This window comes from Camelus ferus, chromosome 15 (assembly GCF_009834535.1).
Source record: "Camelus ferus isolate YT-003-E chromosome 15, BCGSAC_Cfer_1.0, whole genome shotgun sequence".
Taxonomy (NCBI): Eukaryota; Metazoa; Chordata; class Mammalia; order Artiodactyla; family Camelidae; genus Camelus; species Camelus ferus.
This window is the reverse complement of record NC_045710.1, coordinates 5,381,776-5,399,698: the sequence shown is the minus strand read 5'-3', so window position 1 is coordinate 5,399,698 and position 17,923 is coordinate 5,381,776. Positions and strand designations below refer to the sequence as shown.

The window sequence follows — 17,923 nt, the reverse complement described above, 5'->3', positions numbered from 1 at the left end:
ATCTGGGAACTCAAGGAAAAAGCCAACAAGGAGAATGCGTGCATGAGACGAGAGGGCACCCCAAAGCGGCGACGGAGGCGTAGGACAGATGGAATGATGAACCCTTCCTGAGGTCATGCAGAAAGCTATCTCAGAGAGGACCACTTAGGCTGCATCCTGAAAAATAAATAGGATGTATCTATTCGACTCAGCTGGACAAGAGGCAGGGGAGACTACCCAGTGGAAAGGGAACAAAACTCTGGAAACAAAGCGGAGATGAGAAAGAACATGGCCCAATGGTCCAGGAACTGTATTTTCCAGCCTGGGGGCGGGGGCAGGATGGGAGGAGAGTAGTGCACAGGACAATGGCAAGACGTCTGGCAGGGACCAGCTCCTGAGGAGACTTGCAGGTTAAGTACTATTTGGGAATTTCTTCTGTGGAAATGGAAGGCTGCTGGGGAGTTTAATCAAAGAAGTGACATGTTCCCTGATCTCCTGGGGAAATGGTTAGTGGGGCACCAGCAGAGGCAGGGACAGTAGCTGGGGGCTTTTGGTATAGTCTTAGTGGGGAGCTTCTGAAGGCTTTAAACAGATCAGGGGTGACGAAAGTAGCTACTGTCAGGCAGTGGGGGGCTGGATGACTTTAGGGAGTGGTGGAGGAGGAGGAGGTGTATGATTTCCCAATTCCTGTCTTGGTAGATGGGGCAGGTGACAGGTCCCCTGACAGTGTCAGTACAGGAGGATCACACTGGGTCAGAGGGGTGACAAGTCCAGCTTTGGGTTGAATTCTGAAAACATCAGCCAGTTTAAGGGAGGTGGAATCTGGGAGGAGCAGCCAGAGAAATAGGCCAAAAACTAGGAGAATCAGAGTCACTGAAGCCCAGGGAGGGGAACATTTCCAGGAGGGTATCATGAACAAAACTGCCGTGAGTGGAAAAGCTGTCAATCACATTTGGAAGCAGGCAGGTCAGAGGTCCCTTCTGTAGAGATCAGGGTGAGGCCAGACTGCCAGGCTGCAGAGAAGGGAGTGAGAAAGCTGGGGAGGCGGTGGGATCTCTGGACCCTGGACCCGGAGTATAAACCTCTCAGGTGTCCTGGATTCTGGAGGAAGGGATTTGAATTGGCCTCCATTTGCAATGTGTTGCAGGGTCTCTTGAAGATATGATTGTGGTTTATTTCTCTGCATATGGTGAACAGGGACTGTAAACTAATCCTAGTAAGAAGGGTGACATTGACAAGAAAGAGTGTTGCCTGGGGCCCTTGTCAAATACACCTATTTGGTGGCCAGAGAGAACTCTCTTCCGGGCACCTGCCTGCCGGCCCGGCCCGGCCCGACCAGCTAAGCCCGCGCCCGCAGCCCCCTCCAGTCCCGCCTCCCTTGGACCACGCCCACAGGTGGGCGTGACCACCGGAGCCCCGCCCTCCGCCCCGCGTCCACGTGATCTGTCAGTTCGGGGAGATGGAGGAAAATGGCCGCCAGGTAGAGGGCGACTCGCTGAAAGCCGCGGTCTCTCCCTTTCCCGTGTTCTGACAGCGCCTGCGGCAAAGCGGGCCCTTTCCGCCCGAGTTGTTGGCGCCGTCCTCGGGCCGGGTTGTGAGACGGTCAGTGTGGTGGTCGGGTTTGCGTGGGGACCGCAGAGAGAGGAGGCGGGGGCCAGGCCCGGCGGGGAGGGGCCGTGGCCGGGAGTACAGCGGGGCGAGGCCGGGAGGGAGGGAGCGAAGGCCAGGTGAGGAACGGTGAGGCAGCGCGTGGGGAAGGGGCCGTGGCCAGGTGAGTATGGGGCGAGGCCGACTGCGCGTGAGGGGCCGCGGGCAGGTAGGGAAGGGGCGACCCGGGGTGGGTGTGGGGGCCGCGGCCGGGCCCCGGGGCCCGGCTTTCCGGGCGAGTCTGCGCTTGCTGGAGCGTCGGGAGGCTCTCGGCCTTGCTGTCTCAGACCGTCAGCCTCCCCAGGGGCCGAGAGGGGGTGGTGGGGGGCAGGTGTTCTGTGCGGAGCCGCATCCGGCGCACCCGCCGCCTCGAGAACTCCCTCAGCTGGTACCGCTAAGGCAGGCGTTCGAGGTTTCTTTCCCTGGGCTTCCAAGGACGAGCTGTTTGGTTTTTCTCCCTTTGCTTTCATAAGGGCCTCCATTGTCCTGTGCAGGCCATTATATCAGCAAAATATCAGCAAGCCATTGATTATGATGCTTCCATGACTTTTTTTAGGGAAGCGATTTCTTTGTCAGCCAGCAATGTTGGATTATTTTTTTTTCAAATTGTTTTGCCAAATGGAAAGGTTTAAAGCAATGAATATTTTCTTATTATTAACTATTTGTGGAGCCATTTCTGCTAGCCGCTAGGGGCACTGGTTAAAAAATGGAGCTTTCTTAGCCTTACCCTCAGAATTCCCATTCAGCGGAGCCTGGGGTGTGGCTCAGGAATCATCCCTTCTGATGGCTGATTTTGATACATTTTGTCATTGCCCGCACTTTGACGACACGAAGGATCAGACATCTACTTTTTAAAGCACCGTAGGCGACCTTATGCAGAGCCACCCGCGATGGAGAAATGCAGCTGTAAAGTGTTCTTTGTTCTCTAGCTTTACCAGCATGGAAACCTTCATCAGAATCATTTTGGGTGCTTGTTAAAATGTCAGTTTCTGGGCCCCAGATCTACTAAATGGGATTCTCTAGGGGAGAAGCCCAAGGAATATGTGTGTTGACAAGCTTCCCAAATAACTTTGATGCACGCAAGTTTGAGAGTCTGTTTGAGTGATTTCCGGATCTATCTTTCCAAATACTGAGTGAATTATCCAACTCAGGTATTCTGGAGCACCTCAAATTCCGCCTGGCCTTGTTCACCCAGCAGGAGTGGTGGGGAGAAAGGGGCCAGTAACTAAGCAGAGAAAGGTCCCGACTTCCTCCTGACTTCACGGTTTTTAATCAATGACAGCACCATCCTCCATCACCTATGCTTGGTAACTGGTCATCTTTGACCTGTTATTTCATTTCCAGTCACATAATTTTTAAAAATTTCTACATCCTGATTCTCTCTGGATATTTTGGTATGTCAGAGGGTCCAATATGGGGGATTTTATACTGTTTAAGTTCATATCTCTCATTTCTTCTCCATCCCTGCCTCCTGTCCCCTGTCCTGTGGGCTCTTTTGGTGGTTCTCTGACTGGTATCCAGGGCTCTGATTCTGGGCCGCGTATGCTGCTGGGGGAAATCTTTTCCTAGGGTCATGTGAGTGTGCCATTCCCCTCTTCCTGCTTGTGCTCAAGAACTGTCATTTTCTCTGCGCTGTATCAGTCAGGGCTGTTAGAAGGCGAGGAACAGAGATTTACTCTTTTATCTCAAGGAAAAGGAGATTTACAGGGCAGAATCAGCAAGAAATCAGGATCCAAGGCAACTCCACTTTCTGTGTCTCTCTTAGGGGCCACATTTGTTTTCTCACTTAGGAGAAGACTTCTCTATTCATTCTGTTGGGTTCTCTCTCTACTGACTGGCTGTCTCAAAAGTGTATCATTTTGCCCCTGGCCCATAATGCCTGGGCCTCTGGTTTCTAATTTCAGTTCTAGAGAGAGAAATCTGATTGGCCCAGCTTATCTTTTTGAGCAGTCACGTGTCCTCATATGCTCATCCCTGGGCATGGCTGATGGTAGGGAAAACATGGCTGTTGAGCATAGCAGGAGCTGTGGGCAGGCGACATCCTACAGCAGAGGCATCTTTAGTATCCCTATTCACTTACTCAATTTCTCGGTTATCTATGATTTTTCTGCTTGCTCTGGGTCTGTAATAGGGTTCTGGGGACATGTGAACAAAAGAGAGACAGTGCTTATCCTTGAAGAGATCACAGATCTAACCACCCTCACTTTTTACTTACACATCCCATACAGGCTGTTCATTGTTTCCTGGACATACACTACATGGTCACTCAGTCAGCAGTCTCTCCATCTCTTTTCATGGTGTTTTTGGTATGGTATGTCCTTCATTCATTTCCCACCTATTGGACCCATTCTTCGAGGATCACCGCAGAGTGATACTTCCATGATATTCCAGTGGGAGTAGGGACTTCTATTCATAGCACTTTGGTTTCTCCAGCACCTAAATTATGACCTGGATTTATCTGGGTGCTACAACATTTGCTTTTTGAATTATGTGGGGCTCGTTACTTGTGTATGAAACCTGTTTTCTCATCTCTAAAATGAGAAATAATGCTGAAGAGTATTGGAAAATCAAGTAAGAATGTAGGTATAAAAGCATCTCAAAAAGTATACAGTGATATATAAATGCTGTTCTCGTGATGACGATCTCTTAGGTCTTCTGGTGAACAGTTAGCTTATTGAAGGCTTGATAGGAATTCACTGAAGGCTATCATGGGCCTTGCACATAATGATGCCCAGAAGATATTTGCAGGACAGATGAGAGCTTGTCCTCTGGGCTTCATTCACCTGGTGTCTGCTGAGCCCCTCCTGTGTTCCTGGAAATGTGTCAGGCATCAGGGAAACAGTGGTGGCTAAAACAGACATGCTTCCTGTCTGGGATCACAGTCACTGCAACGAAGTACAGTGTGTCTTTAAGTGAGACTGCTCTGGACGGGGGAGGGGGAGGGGGAGGGGGAGAATGGAGAAGGAAGGTGAGGAGGAGGGAGGGCGGGTGCCCTAAGCCGGCCTGGGAGGGTAGTGGATGGTCTGGGAAAGCTCACTGGGGAAGTGACATTGGAATTGAGACCTCTGGGCTGTCGGTAGGTTGGGCAGAAGTGTCTTTCGGGATTGAGGGGAGAAGATCCTGGACTGTGTTGGGGTGAAGGCGGAACGGCTTGAAGTTGACAGGGAATGTCTGAGATGATGGGAAAGAGGGGTGGGAGGTGGGGGCGAGGGTATTTGTTTTAAGATGGCTGAGAATGGAGCCTGTTTTAAAGGATTTATTTCAGAGGGAAAGCAGGGCTATTCAAACGTGAGCCTCTGAGGGAGGGGTGGGGAGACCTGGCCTTAAGGGATGCAGTCTGATTTACTGGGCACGCTCGAGTTCAGACGCTTGACTGGCCTTGTTAGAAGCCTGGCTAATGGGAGTCATTTTGTAACTGTCAGCTGGGGCAGACTGTTTTCATCTGTTAAATTGAGAGATGTGACTTGATCAAATTCAGTTCAGGAGACATTAATCAGTTCTTTAATATGCACAAGAAGCTGTTTTAGGTGCTTCTGAATTTGTGAAGGAAAGACTTGTGAAGTTCCTCCCATTAGGAAACTTAACAATAGAGAAGAGATGGGTGGGTGGATGGGCAGAGATGACCAGAATTCAAGGTGTTAATGTTGAACGATCAGCAAACCTGCTGTAGTATTTCCCCCACGTACACAAAGTAGAGAATCGTATAGTGAACCCTCATGTACCCATCCCCCAACTCCAACCAACAATGACCAGTATTTTACCAAATTTGTTTCAGCCATTTCCCTCTTTTCCAGTCACCCCTTTCCTCCTCCAGTACTTTAAAGAACTGTAAGCCCCGTAGGGCAGAAATAGTCTTAGCTTGTCAGAGATAGCCCGAAGCACAGTGCGTTGCAAATTACAGACCTGAAACTGTCATTAGATTGCACTGTTGGTGAATTACAGCTGTGTAGAATTGCATGCATTTTCTCCAAATTATATGACAAAAATAGATCACCTTTCTTTAGTAGATTTGTTTAAAGGGTATCCTTCCAGTAGCTTAAGGCAAAGCAGGTTCATTTTAGATTTTTTTTTCCCACTATTTTATTACCATTTTCTGCTTAATCTTAGTCTAAAGGAATTAAAGTCTTAATCTTAGTCACTATCTCTAAGTGATAACTGTTCACAGCTTTATCTACTCTGAGGGTGATACACGTGCAGTCCATATAATGAATTGGGGTAGAGAGGTAACAAGATTTGAAAAATTGAAGAATTTCAATCTTTGTTCTTTAAAAAATTTCATTTATTTAGCAGGGAGGTAATTATTTTTTCAATGGAGGTACTGGGGATTGAACCCAGGACCTCATGCATGCTAAGTGTGTACTTTACCACTGAGCTATACCCTACCCTTGCTCAATCTGTGTGTGTGTGTGTGTGTGTGTTTTTTTTTTTTTTTTTGACAATTGAGGTCAATGTCTGTAGCTGCTTTTTCTTACTGTGTTCATTCAGGTCTTGTGCGGTATTGTAGTGAAGGAAAATACTTGATCCAAATAAGGGCTTTGTCAGACCTTTGTGTTTAAACTTCTTATTTTAAAGTAATTGCAGACTTACAGAAGACTTATAAGAATAGTACAAAGAACTCTCTTTTACGCCTTAACCAGATTCACCAAGTGTAAAATTAAAATTTAGGATGCACATAGTCTATGTAATTATATTCCTGTTAGTCCCGTAACCATTTATTGATGAGGTACCAAGCCCTTACTTAGTTGCTGAGGGTGAAAAGATGAGTAAGATGTGATCTTGATTCTAGGATTTCAAAGTAAGTTAATAATTGTGATACCTGATTGTCAGCGTAATACTGCAAGTTTGCGTGACACACAGGTGTACTGGGTGAAACTGGCCAGGGCGGGGCAGGACAGAAAGAGTGGAAGAAAGGAGGAGGAGGTCCCAGAGGAAGTGACCCCCGAGCTGGATTTTGAAGTAGTGTTTCTGTTTGTGAGAATGTGGAAGCTGGTCCAGGCGTTCTGGGTGTGTGGGTCAGCCGAGGCCTTGTGTGCGCTATGAGATACAGGGGCCCTGCTGTGCGCCGGGCTCTGTTCCCCGTGCTGGGGCTTCCGCAGCGAACAAAACAGAAATAGCCTGTACTCTCATCGGGCTGCAGTTTTGAGGTGGGGTGGAGAACGAGGAGGCAGACAGAAAACTAAGAAATAAAAGATTTCTTGAGTGATGCTCCACGTTATATGGAGGAATAAAGCAGGGTTATTGAGCGGGGAGTGATAGTGGGGATGATGGCTGCTTTATACGCAGCGATAGGAAGCTCTGATCACATGACAGGTGAGCAGAAACCCTGTGTGGCCTGAGCAAAATGAAGGAGAAAAGGAGGTGGCAGAGGGGGTGGAAGAGATCAAGCAGGGTCTTCTAGACCATGGTAAGGATCTGGGATTTTATTTTGAGAGAGAGGACAACTTGTTGGGGAGTTTCGGGCACAGGATGTCATAATAAGACTGATGATTCAGGAGGATCACTCTGGCTTTTGTATAGAGAGAAGATTGTGGAGGTGGCAGGGACTGCCATCCAGGCCCAGGAGTGTGCACACACACACAGGGAAGGTTCTAGGAACTACATGTTGGGTCAGTGCTTAAATGGAAAGACGGGAAGAGGAGGCTGGAGTTAGGAGGACCACATTCAGGAATTTATGTGTCATCATCTGGAGGGTACAAAAATTAGTGTTGGGCAAACACGGGTCACTATTGTTGCTTTGGTATAGTTTGTAATGGAGAAAAGTTATATAGTGTATCTGTCTACTAACCATTTAGCCTTTTTGTGAAAGCATTTTGAATATACCAAATTTTTTTTATTATTCTGTTAAATTTGTTTGCAAGTCCTGAAAATTAGCTTACTGCAACATAGAGATTTTTTTTCCCTAGCCTTGATATTGGCTGTATCTGCCTTTTCCAAAAATGACATTAAGACATTAATTTTCTAACTAATTGTGCAGAAGAATGTACAACCTTATATTCCCATTAGACAGAAACTGCTTTGGACCCTAGACTGAAATGATACACATTCATTCAAGAAATAGTGTCTTCTAGGGGCCAGGAACTATGCAAGGATTTGGGTATTTGGTATAAAATAAAAGACAGTAGTCCTTTCTCTTATAAAGCTTATATCCTAGTGGGAGAGACAGTTATTAAATAGGTAGATATGTAAATTATAAGTTTAGAAAAGTGCTGTGGAGAAAATAATGAAGGATCCTATGAAAAAAATGAAAAAGATCCTATGATAGACAAAAATCCAAGTTAGGGGAATCCACTAAGAAAGGGTACTTAAGAAGTGTTCATATTCTATTAGTATGTAAAACAGCTAATAGTTACGGAGTTTGTGTGTATTAGGTACCGTGTTAATCCCTTTGCACAGAACTATGCAGTTACTTAAAGATGGTGAAATTTAGACACTAAGTTGAAGTAACTAGCCCAGTGATTAAACATTAAGTAGTAAAATCAGGAGAGAGACCTAGGCCGTCTGGTTCTGGGGTCCATCCTTTTAACCGCTACACTAAGCTACACTTGAAGAAGGCCTTTTTGAAGAGAGAACGTTGAAACTGAAGGCTGAACAGTGTTCATGTTTTTGTCTTTGTTCAGGTATGATTCTCAGGTGGTCTTGTTTTGGTCTTGACATCATGGTCGCACAGTGACCTTATCTGTTGGTGTTTTTTGAGATTGTTCATGTTCATGTGAGAGCTCCAAGGTCTTGCTGTGTGTGCCAGGCCAGCTCCTGGCACTCAGGGGCAGCTTTTCTCTTTCTCAGCTCTTACTGGGTGGGCGTTGTGTTAGATTTAAGGTGGGTCCTGCCTCAGTAACTTACGGTTTCAGGGCGATGTGGACAAGGATAAGGAAGACGGACAGTTGAGTGTGGTATGGGCAGTTTCAGTGTATGCACAGGGTGTGGAGGTGTCCCGGAGCAGGGGCACTGGCCCAGCTTAGAGTCAGCAGCCAGTTACTGAAGGCTTCTGGGAGAAGATAATGTTAGAACCACGTCCTCAAGGAGGCATACAAGGTGTTGAGGCATATGTGTGGAGGATGGGCCTTCTAAGCTGAGGGGGAAGAAAATGCAAAGGCCTGGAAAGAAGAAAGCCTGGGGCAGCCAAGGAGCTGCAAGTAGGTGAGTCTGGCCAGAGCTGAAGTGTGGGTGTGAGTGGGCAAGTGGGTAGGGGTAGAGGGTAGGAGGGTTGGGAAGTGGAGAAAGAGATGAGACTGCAGTGGTAAGATGGGTCCATATTGTGAAGGAGCTGCGTGCCTGCACCGTCACAGTCAAGAACTGAGTTCATGACTCCTCATTGCTCTTCACAGAGCAAAGTGTTTCATAGGAGTTATAGAACTGAATCTTTACAACGGCGTTGAAAGACTTAAGGACTTCAGTTCCTTGAATAACTGGTGCATAATAAAGCCATCACCTTCTCTTCTCCCAGCAAGAATTTTTTGGAAACTAACAGAAGGATTCTAAGAGGAGTGTATTTAGATCACTCTTGCTTTAGTGTGGCCACTGTATTGGATGGAAAAAAGACAGGAGGGAGGAGATACAAGTTGGGACACTGTCACATTGATCTGTGGTGTGAGACGCATTTTTAGGACAGGTACCTAGGTCACAACAGTTTCCTTTTTTCTGGAAACAGGGCCAGTATTATGTGACCTTGTAGCCCTTCCAGCCCTTTGACTGTGTTCCAGATTGGCACGGGACATAATCTGTGCAGAGTCCTTTACTGGGATTTTTGGATTTGGGAACAAGGAATAGTGTGCTTTCTTTAACTTTACAAACTATCTGATTTGGGTTTAGAGAGTTGTTGGCAGCCTCACTCCCATTTGTGTAGAAGAAGTTGGTCTGTACTCGAAGTGGACTAAGCCAGTAGGGAATGAGAATTCTGCTGGCATTTGAGGTTCAGTGGCTCTCACCTTTCCCATGGCGTGGTTTTTGGAAATAAACTAGTATCCTTAATTTTTTTTTAGTTTTTCATAAGCTAGTTTAAATTTGTTTCTTGCACCTTTAGTGTAGACGGTGAAGGCCTGAAACTAAGGCACTGTGAGTGGGGTTGGCTGATCTCAGACATTGGGAGGTAAATTGGACAGAAAATGGTGACTGTTGAGAGAGCAGTAGATGCCTTGGTAGCGTGGATGTGAGGGTGGTGTTCCATGGTGGGGGCAAGTTGAGGGAAGGCAGGTTTTGGAGAAGCATGGCAGGTAGGGGCAACTTTGAGCGGTTCAGCTTGGCCTGGCTGTGGATGGGGAGGGGCTTGTAGAAGAGAGAAGGGTGGTAGATAGAGCCAGAAGCTGATGCCTCACTGAGATGTTAGACTTGATCCTGCAAAAGGTGGGGACAGATGCAGGTGCTGGATGTTGGTGGTGACCATTAATAAAAATCTCTTACTGGTTTCTGATGATGGAAGCATCACATTCTAGAAAATTAGGAAATAAAGTTTCTAAGGAAAATAAAAATTACATTAATACCATTACCATTTGATCTGTTTCATTTCAGCATTTAAAAATGTGTGTATTTTAAATAATTGAGACACTTTTTTCTTTTAATTTATTTTTTGTGATACTTAATATATCACAAGCATTTTTCTGTCCATTTTTGGGAAACATTTTGATGCCTGTGTGCTATTCCACGGTGTGACTATATCATAATTTATGTAATCTTTCCTCTAAGTTTTTTGTTCTTCTGAATAAAATTGTGTTAAATGTAAAATCTTTGTCCATGTTTCTTGTGTTTTTAGCTATTAAGTGAAGTCACTGGATCAAGTGTAACTTTTTCGAGGATTTAAAAAAACACGGTATTATTGAGGTACAGTTTACAGGTAAAATTGACCCTTTGTAGTGTTCGGTTTTGAATTTTGACAAAGGTACAGTGAGGGGACAGGCGTGGGATTCCAATGACAGACATTCCTGTTCAAGAGGGGGGAAGAAGGGAAGGAAAAAAGGAGTCACCAGCCTCAAATTTTATTCTCTTAACAGAAAAAAGTTTTAAATTTTAATGATCTCAGATTTATCAGTCTTTTCGAGAACTGTACTTGTAGTGTTACAGCGAAGAAATCTGCTTAATCCAAAATCATCTTATGTTTTTTTTCTAGGAGTTTTGTACTTTTAGATATCACATTCAGGTCAGTTTTGGGTTATATATGTATTTGGTGCAAAGTATGAGTTGAGCTTTGTATGTTTATTTGTTTATTTGGTTTGGATGTTCAGTTGAATAGAACAGATCTGATTACTACTGATTACTTTTTTGGAACTTACGTTCTTGTTGTGGTAGGGGGACAGTAAACATGACACTTTGTATTTTTGATGTTGGTAAGCGCCAGGGCAAGGGGGTGGGAGTGCTGGGAGTGCTGTGGTGGGGTGTGTGTGCGGTTACCTGGTCAGTCACCAAGGCCAAACTAGAACATTTGATTTTATCTTGAGGGCTTTGAGAAGGGGAGGATGTAATCTGACTTGGAATGGTTCAAGATGTGGTTCTTCAGTCAGCAGCTGCTGCATCACCTGGGGACTTGTCAGGGGCCGCACCTGGACCTACTTGTCAGCATCTCTAAGGGAAGGGCCCAGGCATCTGTGTTTTACAGGTTTTCTAAGTGATTCTGATGTATGTTATGCTTTAAGAAGCTCTGGTTCAGCTTATGTTTTCAAAAGATCACTGTGGTTGCCTTGTGGAGGATAGATGGTGGGAAAGGCAAAATGGAGGCAGTTGGGATCTAGGTGAGAGGTCACAGTGGCTGGACCAGGGTGGTTGTGATGGAGCTGGTGAGTAGTAGTCAGATGCGAAATCCATTTTATAGGTGGAACCAAAGGATTTGCTAATAGATGGCATGTGGTATAGGAAGACGAGATAAGTCATGGATAATTCCAAGGTTTTGGCCTTGGAAGAATGGAGCTGTAGTGGCCATGTCAGCTACTGAGATGGAGAACTTAGCAGGAGGATCAGGGGAGCAGTTTCTCTTATTTGTGGGTGGTGAGGAGGAGGAGGGCTTGGGGGATGGGTCTGGAGTTTGGGGTTTGGATGAGTTAAAAGTGAGATGAGTTTGACTCTTGGGAAGAGAGGAGGGGGCATTCAGAAGCTGAGTTCTGGGGCTCTGTTTTCACTTCTGCCAGTAGGGCTGTATTGTATAAGTTTAAGTTTAAGAATAGTAATATAGTTAATAGTAACTTTTTTTTTCTAATCACAAATTATGTGTATTTTATCTAATCTGCTTTAACAGGTATTGGAATAAAGAAGACTGTAGCTTTCTGTGAAGATGTCAGTTCTGATATCACAGAGCGTAATAAATTATGTGGAAGAAGAAAATATCCCTGCTTTGAAAGCTCTTCTTGAAAAATGCAAAGATGTAGATGAGAGAAATGAGGTGAGACCAAGCTTCTAAAATTTACATTCTTTTCACAAATATTTGTTGACTACCTACTGTAAGTAAGAAATGTGTAGTTCTTACCCTCCGTAATATTGATATAATTTTTAAATTGTTAAAAGTACTTCAAATTGTGTATTTTTGGAATACATTTGAATTTACACAAATGATTGAATGTTGAATTTTTGATTTATGATTTAGGTTTATGATTGAGACTTACGACTGGCTTTTTCTTCCCAAATAGAATAATCAATATTCAAGAAGCTTAATTATTAAAATCAAAAGTGTTTCTAGGAAGCTTTAGAAGAGCTTCTAGACCCAATCTTTCTATAAATAGATTAACCAGACAAAATTAGGACTTTTTGAAATATTTTCTTTCTTGGGGACTCAGCTCTTTTCCTGAATTGTTCATTCCACACGCCTTGGGATGTTAAAGGCCCTGCATCTTTAGAGACAGTTATATAAGTCATGTGTTCTGCTTAATAAGACATGTAAGTATGTACTTAACATTTTCATTAACTTGCATTAGATATTTCTATTCAATAATATAAACAAGCAAAATGTTGATTATTTCCTCATGAACAACCAAGCTGCAGCATTTTGGGGACTAATAAATTTTATGTATAAATTTTTTATGTGGCAAAGTATGTATGTTTTATCAAACTTAAGAAAAATAATTCTTTTTCTTAGAATTGTATTTTCAACACTGTAATTTATTTTGCCAGTGAGTAAAGTGAATAAGAAATGATTTCAGTTTTACACTAATGTATGTATATGTGTGCACATGGATGTGTCTGTGTGTGCAGACATGCAGAGTTTTATTTATGATTTTTTTAAGTGGGTAAAGCACATAACGTAAAATTTCCATCTTAACCATTTTTCATTGTACAGTTCAGTGATGTTCAGCAGTGTTAAGTAATCATTATTGTGATGTATCTCCAGAACTTTTTCAAACCTGAAACCCCATAACCATGAAACAATTCCCTGTTTTCACCTCCCCCTGCCCCTGGTAACCACCATTACACTTTGTTTCTGTGAATTTGACTGCTCTAGGTACCTCACGTAAGTGGAACCGTACAGTGTTTGTCTTCTAGTGACTGACTTACTTCATTTAGTATAATATCCTTGAGGTTCATCCATATTAGACAAGATTCCCTTCCTTATTAAAGCTGAATAACACTGCACTGCGTGTGTTTATCCATTCATCCACTGACAGGCATTTGGGGTGTTTCCTCCTCTTGGCTATCGCGAGTAGTGCTGCTGTGAACATGGGCATGCAAATACTGTAAATGTTTTTAAAGCTGCTAAATCAATAATTATTACTTTGTTATTATTTTTTTGACATGGGGGTACCTAATTTAATTAAATGTTAACTGTCATTAAAGAAATTGTGATATAAAAATTTTATTATTGCAATACAATTATGATACCTAATGTTTTTATTGAATATTTATGCAAATATGATAATAGTTCTGTACATTTAGCTCATTTAAGTTGAATAGCACTATAAAGAACTATACTGTTATTTATCTTGACTTACAGATAAATGACTTAATCCCTCAATTTCCTATCCAAGATACTATCTGGTGAAATCTAAATGGAACCCTGTTTTGCTGACTTCAAACTATGATCTGTTTATGCTCTTTTGCCTTTCTTTCAGCCTTCAGAATAATTCATCTAAGGATAATTTCTATATTTTCAGTATTTCAAGTTAACAGAAAACTCCTGAGTCTTTGGAATTACAATTTTGAAAACTGATGTACAGTTTATATATCCTTAAGGGTCATAGATTCAATTAATTGGCTTTAATTTATATATTATACCAGTGACTTTGATGTCTCACTTTTTATACCAGCTGATTAGAAGGGAGAAGGATGCTGTAGAAAGTAAGTCACAGACATTAGAGCTGACAGAGGCAAGCCTAGGCTAATAATTGATGTCTGTAGTTATGACTCAGAATCATAAACATAATGTTTAAGGTAATTGCTTAATAAGTAGCGTGTGTGCACTGCTTTTTAAAATAATGGTTGTCATAAAAGTTATAATCAAATTTAATGTTTAAAGGTTAAACTTCTTCACCTAGAAAAATCTATGCATAATATCTCATTCCCTAATGACCCTGGGTGAATGACATGTGACTACCACATATAATTTAGTATCCATCGTGACATGAGTGTCTGTATTTAATTTTGATGTACTTTTGTATTTAGTCACTCAGTATTTGTGTTTCTGTTTACTTGTATTCTTATAGTAGCATCTGTTGTATTTTGCCAGTTACTGTAATTATTTGCTTGTGTGTATGTTGCCACTAACAGATTTTTAAATTCTTTCAGAGTTTGCTCACTCATTTACTCAACAAATATCTGAGTACCTGTGTGGCAGCCACTGTCCCCCACTGGGGATGCAATTTTAAACAGACAGACAGACATGCTTCCCACGCTCAGGGAGTTTAGGGCATTTTGGGGAAACACAATAATCAGATGTTAATCACACAAATAAAAGTGTAATTACAAACAAGGATTAGTATACTAAATGAAATTAGAGGAGGGTAGCAAGGCTTCCCTGACAGGTTAATGTTTGACCCAGGAGCTGCTGTGTAGGTGGTAGTTGGTTGGGTGTGATAGAGGGACGACTTTGAGGGCCCAGAGGTGGGAAGGAGCTGGGGGGCACATTGGTGAGGAGGGAGTGGCCAGGCACAGACGAGGTTTCAAGGTAGCCCTGCTGTGGTCTCTCCACCAGTCAGGGTTTTCCTAGGCCACAGGCATGTAAGGATTTTGGTGGTTATCCAAAGGAGCAGTAGGAAAACTATGAGGGTTTTAAGCAGTGGAATGTTGTCAAATTGGCATTTTGAAAAATCACAGGTATTTTGCCGCACACTGATAGACATTCAGTAAGTAGGTGTCTAAGGGAACCGAATTATTCGTGTAAATTTTTTCTCATATACCTTAGTATGTTTTAGCACCTTTAGTCCCACTGAAGTAGCTTCTAACCTGTTTCACATCGCACCACTTACAGAAGGTGACAGTGTGTGTGCTGCGCTCGCGGCAGAGAGGCCAGCTGGGGTAACCTGCCCCAGCAGCCAGCTGCCCAGGCCTGCCCCGCTGCCCCCGGCTGAGCGGGCACTGTCTCTTCCTGCTGTGACTCGTTCCGGGCACACAGGCTGGGCCTCTCTGATGGAACTAGTAGGGGATTAATGAATTAAGGTTATAAAGAAAGGCTTAAAAAAACTGTGTAATATATACAAAACATGTATTTTGAGATTTACTGTTTTACTTTTCTCCCTGTAGTCCTGATAAAACATATATACAATAAAACCACATTCTGTATCATATTTTAACTGTATTGTTAGAGAATTTGGTTACCATAGCTATCCTAAGATTTTTACAGATACTGTGGTAATTCTTTTCAGTGCTGATATTATTTGTGTTTACTTATTTTGAATAAAATTGCAGTGCCAAAACCAGATCACTAATACTGTCGTAAAAACATTTCATCTTCTGTTTGACTTTTACATTATTAGTAAATAATTATTAGTAAATGGATAAGAGTTCAAAGGTGATTCTAAATTAATGCAGTACTGTAAACAGCACTTAACATAACATCATGAAAATTCAAGTACAGTATATATGTATAACTGGTATTTCAGCTAAGCACAGCACATTGACGAGTTCTCTGTGTCTTTTCTGTCTGCAGTGCGGCCAGACTCCTTTGATGATAGCTGCTGAACAAGGCAATCTGGAAATAGTGAAAGAATTAATTAAGAATGGAGCTAATTGCAATTTGGAAGATTTGGTATATATTGAAATATTTGATATATTGAAATATATCAATATATTGAAATACTCATTTGTCTTTTTCTTTTCCTTACCTTAGCTATTTGTTTTTAGGAAGTGATCCAAAAGTAATAGATTACAGCTTGTACTTTAGCTGTATCCCATCTTTGCCTAGTAATACACTGTTAATTTTTTGAAAGAAGTAATACAGGAGAAATGGTTACTTTCAACGAAAGGGCTCAGCTCGTCATGTCTTTCATGTGTAGGTTGCACTGGCTAAACAAGGAGCACGTAAACATAAATTAAATGCTGACTGAGAAGATACCCGTGTATGTATTACACTGTGAAGTGTCTCCCCGTAATGGTATCTTATTATTATAAGCATCATTACAGATGATAAGCCAGAAAGACATGGTCCCTCCTGATGCCACTTCTGGGGGATAAATCACTGTTCCAGGAGGCTTACATCTCCTCTTACTTCCTTTCTTCCCAGGAATTGTTTTTCAGGGTCACACATCTGGGTTTTTTTAATATTTGTTTTTATGATTCATATTGGTGATATTAAATTGATGACTTTAACTGAATGATCATCTGAATTAGCTTTTACAGTCCACTCATGAATAAAAGTTAGGATAGGATACTTATAACCTTTATTTAAAGAATAAAGGAGAATAGTTCTTTATCACAGTTTCTGAACTCATCACATGGGGTCACTTCAGTTTAGTAGTTTGTAAATGTGCTCTGAGATCTGACAACAGGCTCTTTCATTTCAGGTTATAGTGACGGCTGCTAGCCGCGAGGATTAGCTTTGAGGTTTTGATAGTCATCTTTTCTCCTTTTTAAAAAACACGATATGTGATTAGAAGTCCAGTGAAAAGACTGAACAAGCACCCGGGAAACCATTCCTACACACTGTAGTTGTACGGGGAGACAGGTCTAACTTCTTATCAGAGCTTACGCCTCAGTGTTGTTTTAGAACAGTTTAGAGAGGGTCACGTCATGTCCATTTGGTATGATCATCTGGTATGTAAATTCAAATGTATTTCTCCTCACTTTGGAATGCTATTTTTGGTTTTGAAATGATAACATTTGTGTCTGTGTATTCAAGGATAACTGGACAGCGCTTATATCAGCATCGAAAGAGGGGCACCTGCACATTGTGGAAGAACTGCTTAAATGCGGGGTCAACTTGGAGCACCGTGACATGGTATGTATGTGCTTTATATGTTATTAATTAGCTGAAATCTTGTTAACAGTAATAAATATGTGTGAAATCTTTCATTTTTAGGTATGGGGTGATGTTACAATAATGCTTTTAGGATTTGGGATTGGGCATTGAAATGACCCTCAGGAATGTTTTAAAACCCAGGTGATACAATGTACCTCTTTTAGAATATTCTTAGTCATCATTTTCTGTTTATTTCAGAGTTTAAAATTCTGAAATATTGTTAAAACAACTCATTACCCTTTATAATGTATCAGTGTTTTAGAACTTACGAGAGAGGTGTTCCCGTTAAGAAGAATTTTAAGAGGGACATAGTATAGTAGTATAGTTTTTAAAATATTTTCAGTTGTTTAAATTACAATTTTCAGAGTAATACTTTTAAATTTATTTGTAAATGTAATTGTGTTCAGATATACTGTCTGTGCACATTACAAGTTTAATGAGATATGATCCTTAATTATCTCAGCTCTTACTTGATCTTGACATCTGCTTAAAGCACAAAGGTGAAGAAAGTGATCATTTATGGCTTATTTTTTCTGCAAAATGTTCAGCCTTTTCAAAAGTTAATTTTAACAGGAGATAAGAGGAAGGAATTGAACTGCCTTGATGTAATGTATTACTTTGCTGATGATGCTTTATGAAGGACAGGTGGTCTGAATTTTTAAGAAGCTGCAGCACTCCACCATCCTGCACTTAATACTGTGTTGTACAGTGTGACTTACACAGTGTTCTTACCTCTGCAGCCTTATATTTATTCTCAAAATTTAGTGAAGTGCCTGGTGTACTGATTTTTATAGAAAGATGCAGAACCATTTGTATCCTCCCTATTTCTAAAAAATTTGAAGTGCATGGATATAAAAGTCTAGGGAGAAAGTTACTGATGCCAGTAATCTAGGTGAGGGATGGAGATGTCAGGTGAGAGTAAAATGTGATGTT

At 42.2% G+C, this 17,923-nt stretch overlaps 1 protein-coding gene across 7 annotated transcripts in view; it reads left to right on the top strand.

Annotated features, from left to right (window-relative positions):
- The first annotated feature begins 1,423 nt into the window (after positions 1-1,423).
- Positions 1,424-17,923, top strand: part of KIDINS220 (kinase D interacting substrate 220) — a 90,024-nt gene continuing 73,524 nt past the window's right edge. For all 7 annotated transcript variants that reach the window (XM_014565315.2, XM_032496978.1, XM_014565313.2 and 4 more), the window contains exons 1-4: positions 1,424-1,581; positions 11,846-11,989; positions 15,683-15,781; positions 16,871-16,969. In XM_014565315.2, coding sequence (XP_014420801.1) covers positions 11,882-11,989; positions 15,683-15,781; positions 16,871-16,969 — 306 coding nt within the window. In that variant the 5' untranslated portion in view covers positions 1,424-1,581; positions 11,846-11,881. The remainder of the gene's footprint in view (positions 1,582-11,845; positions 11,990-15,682; positions 15,782-16,870; positions 16,970-17,923) is intronic.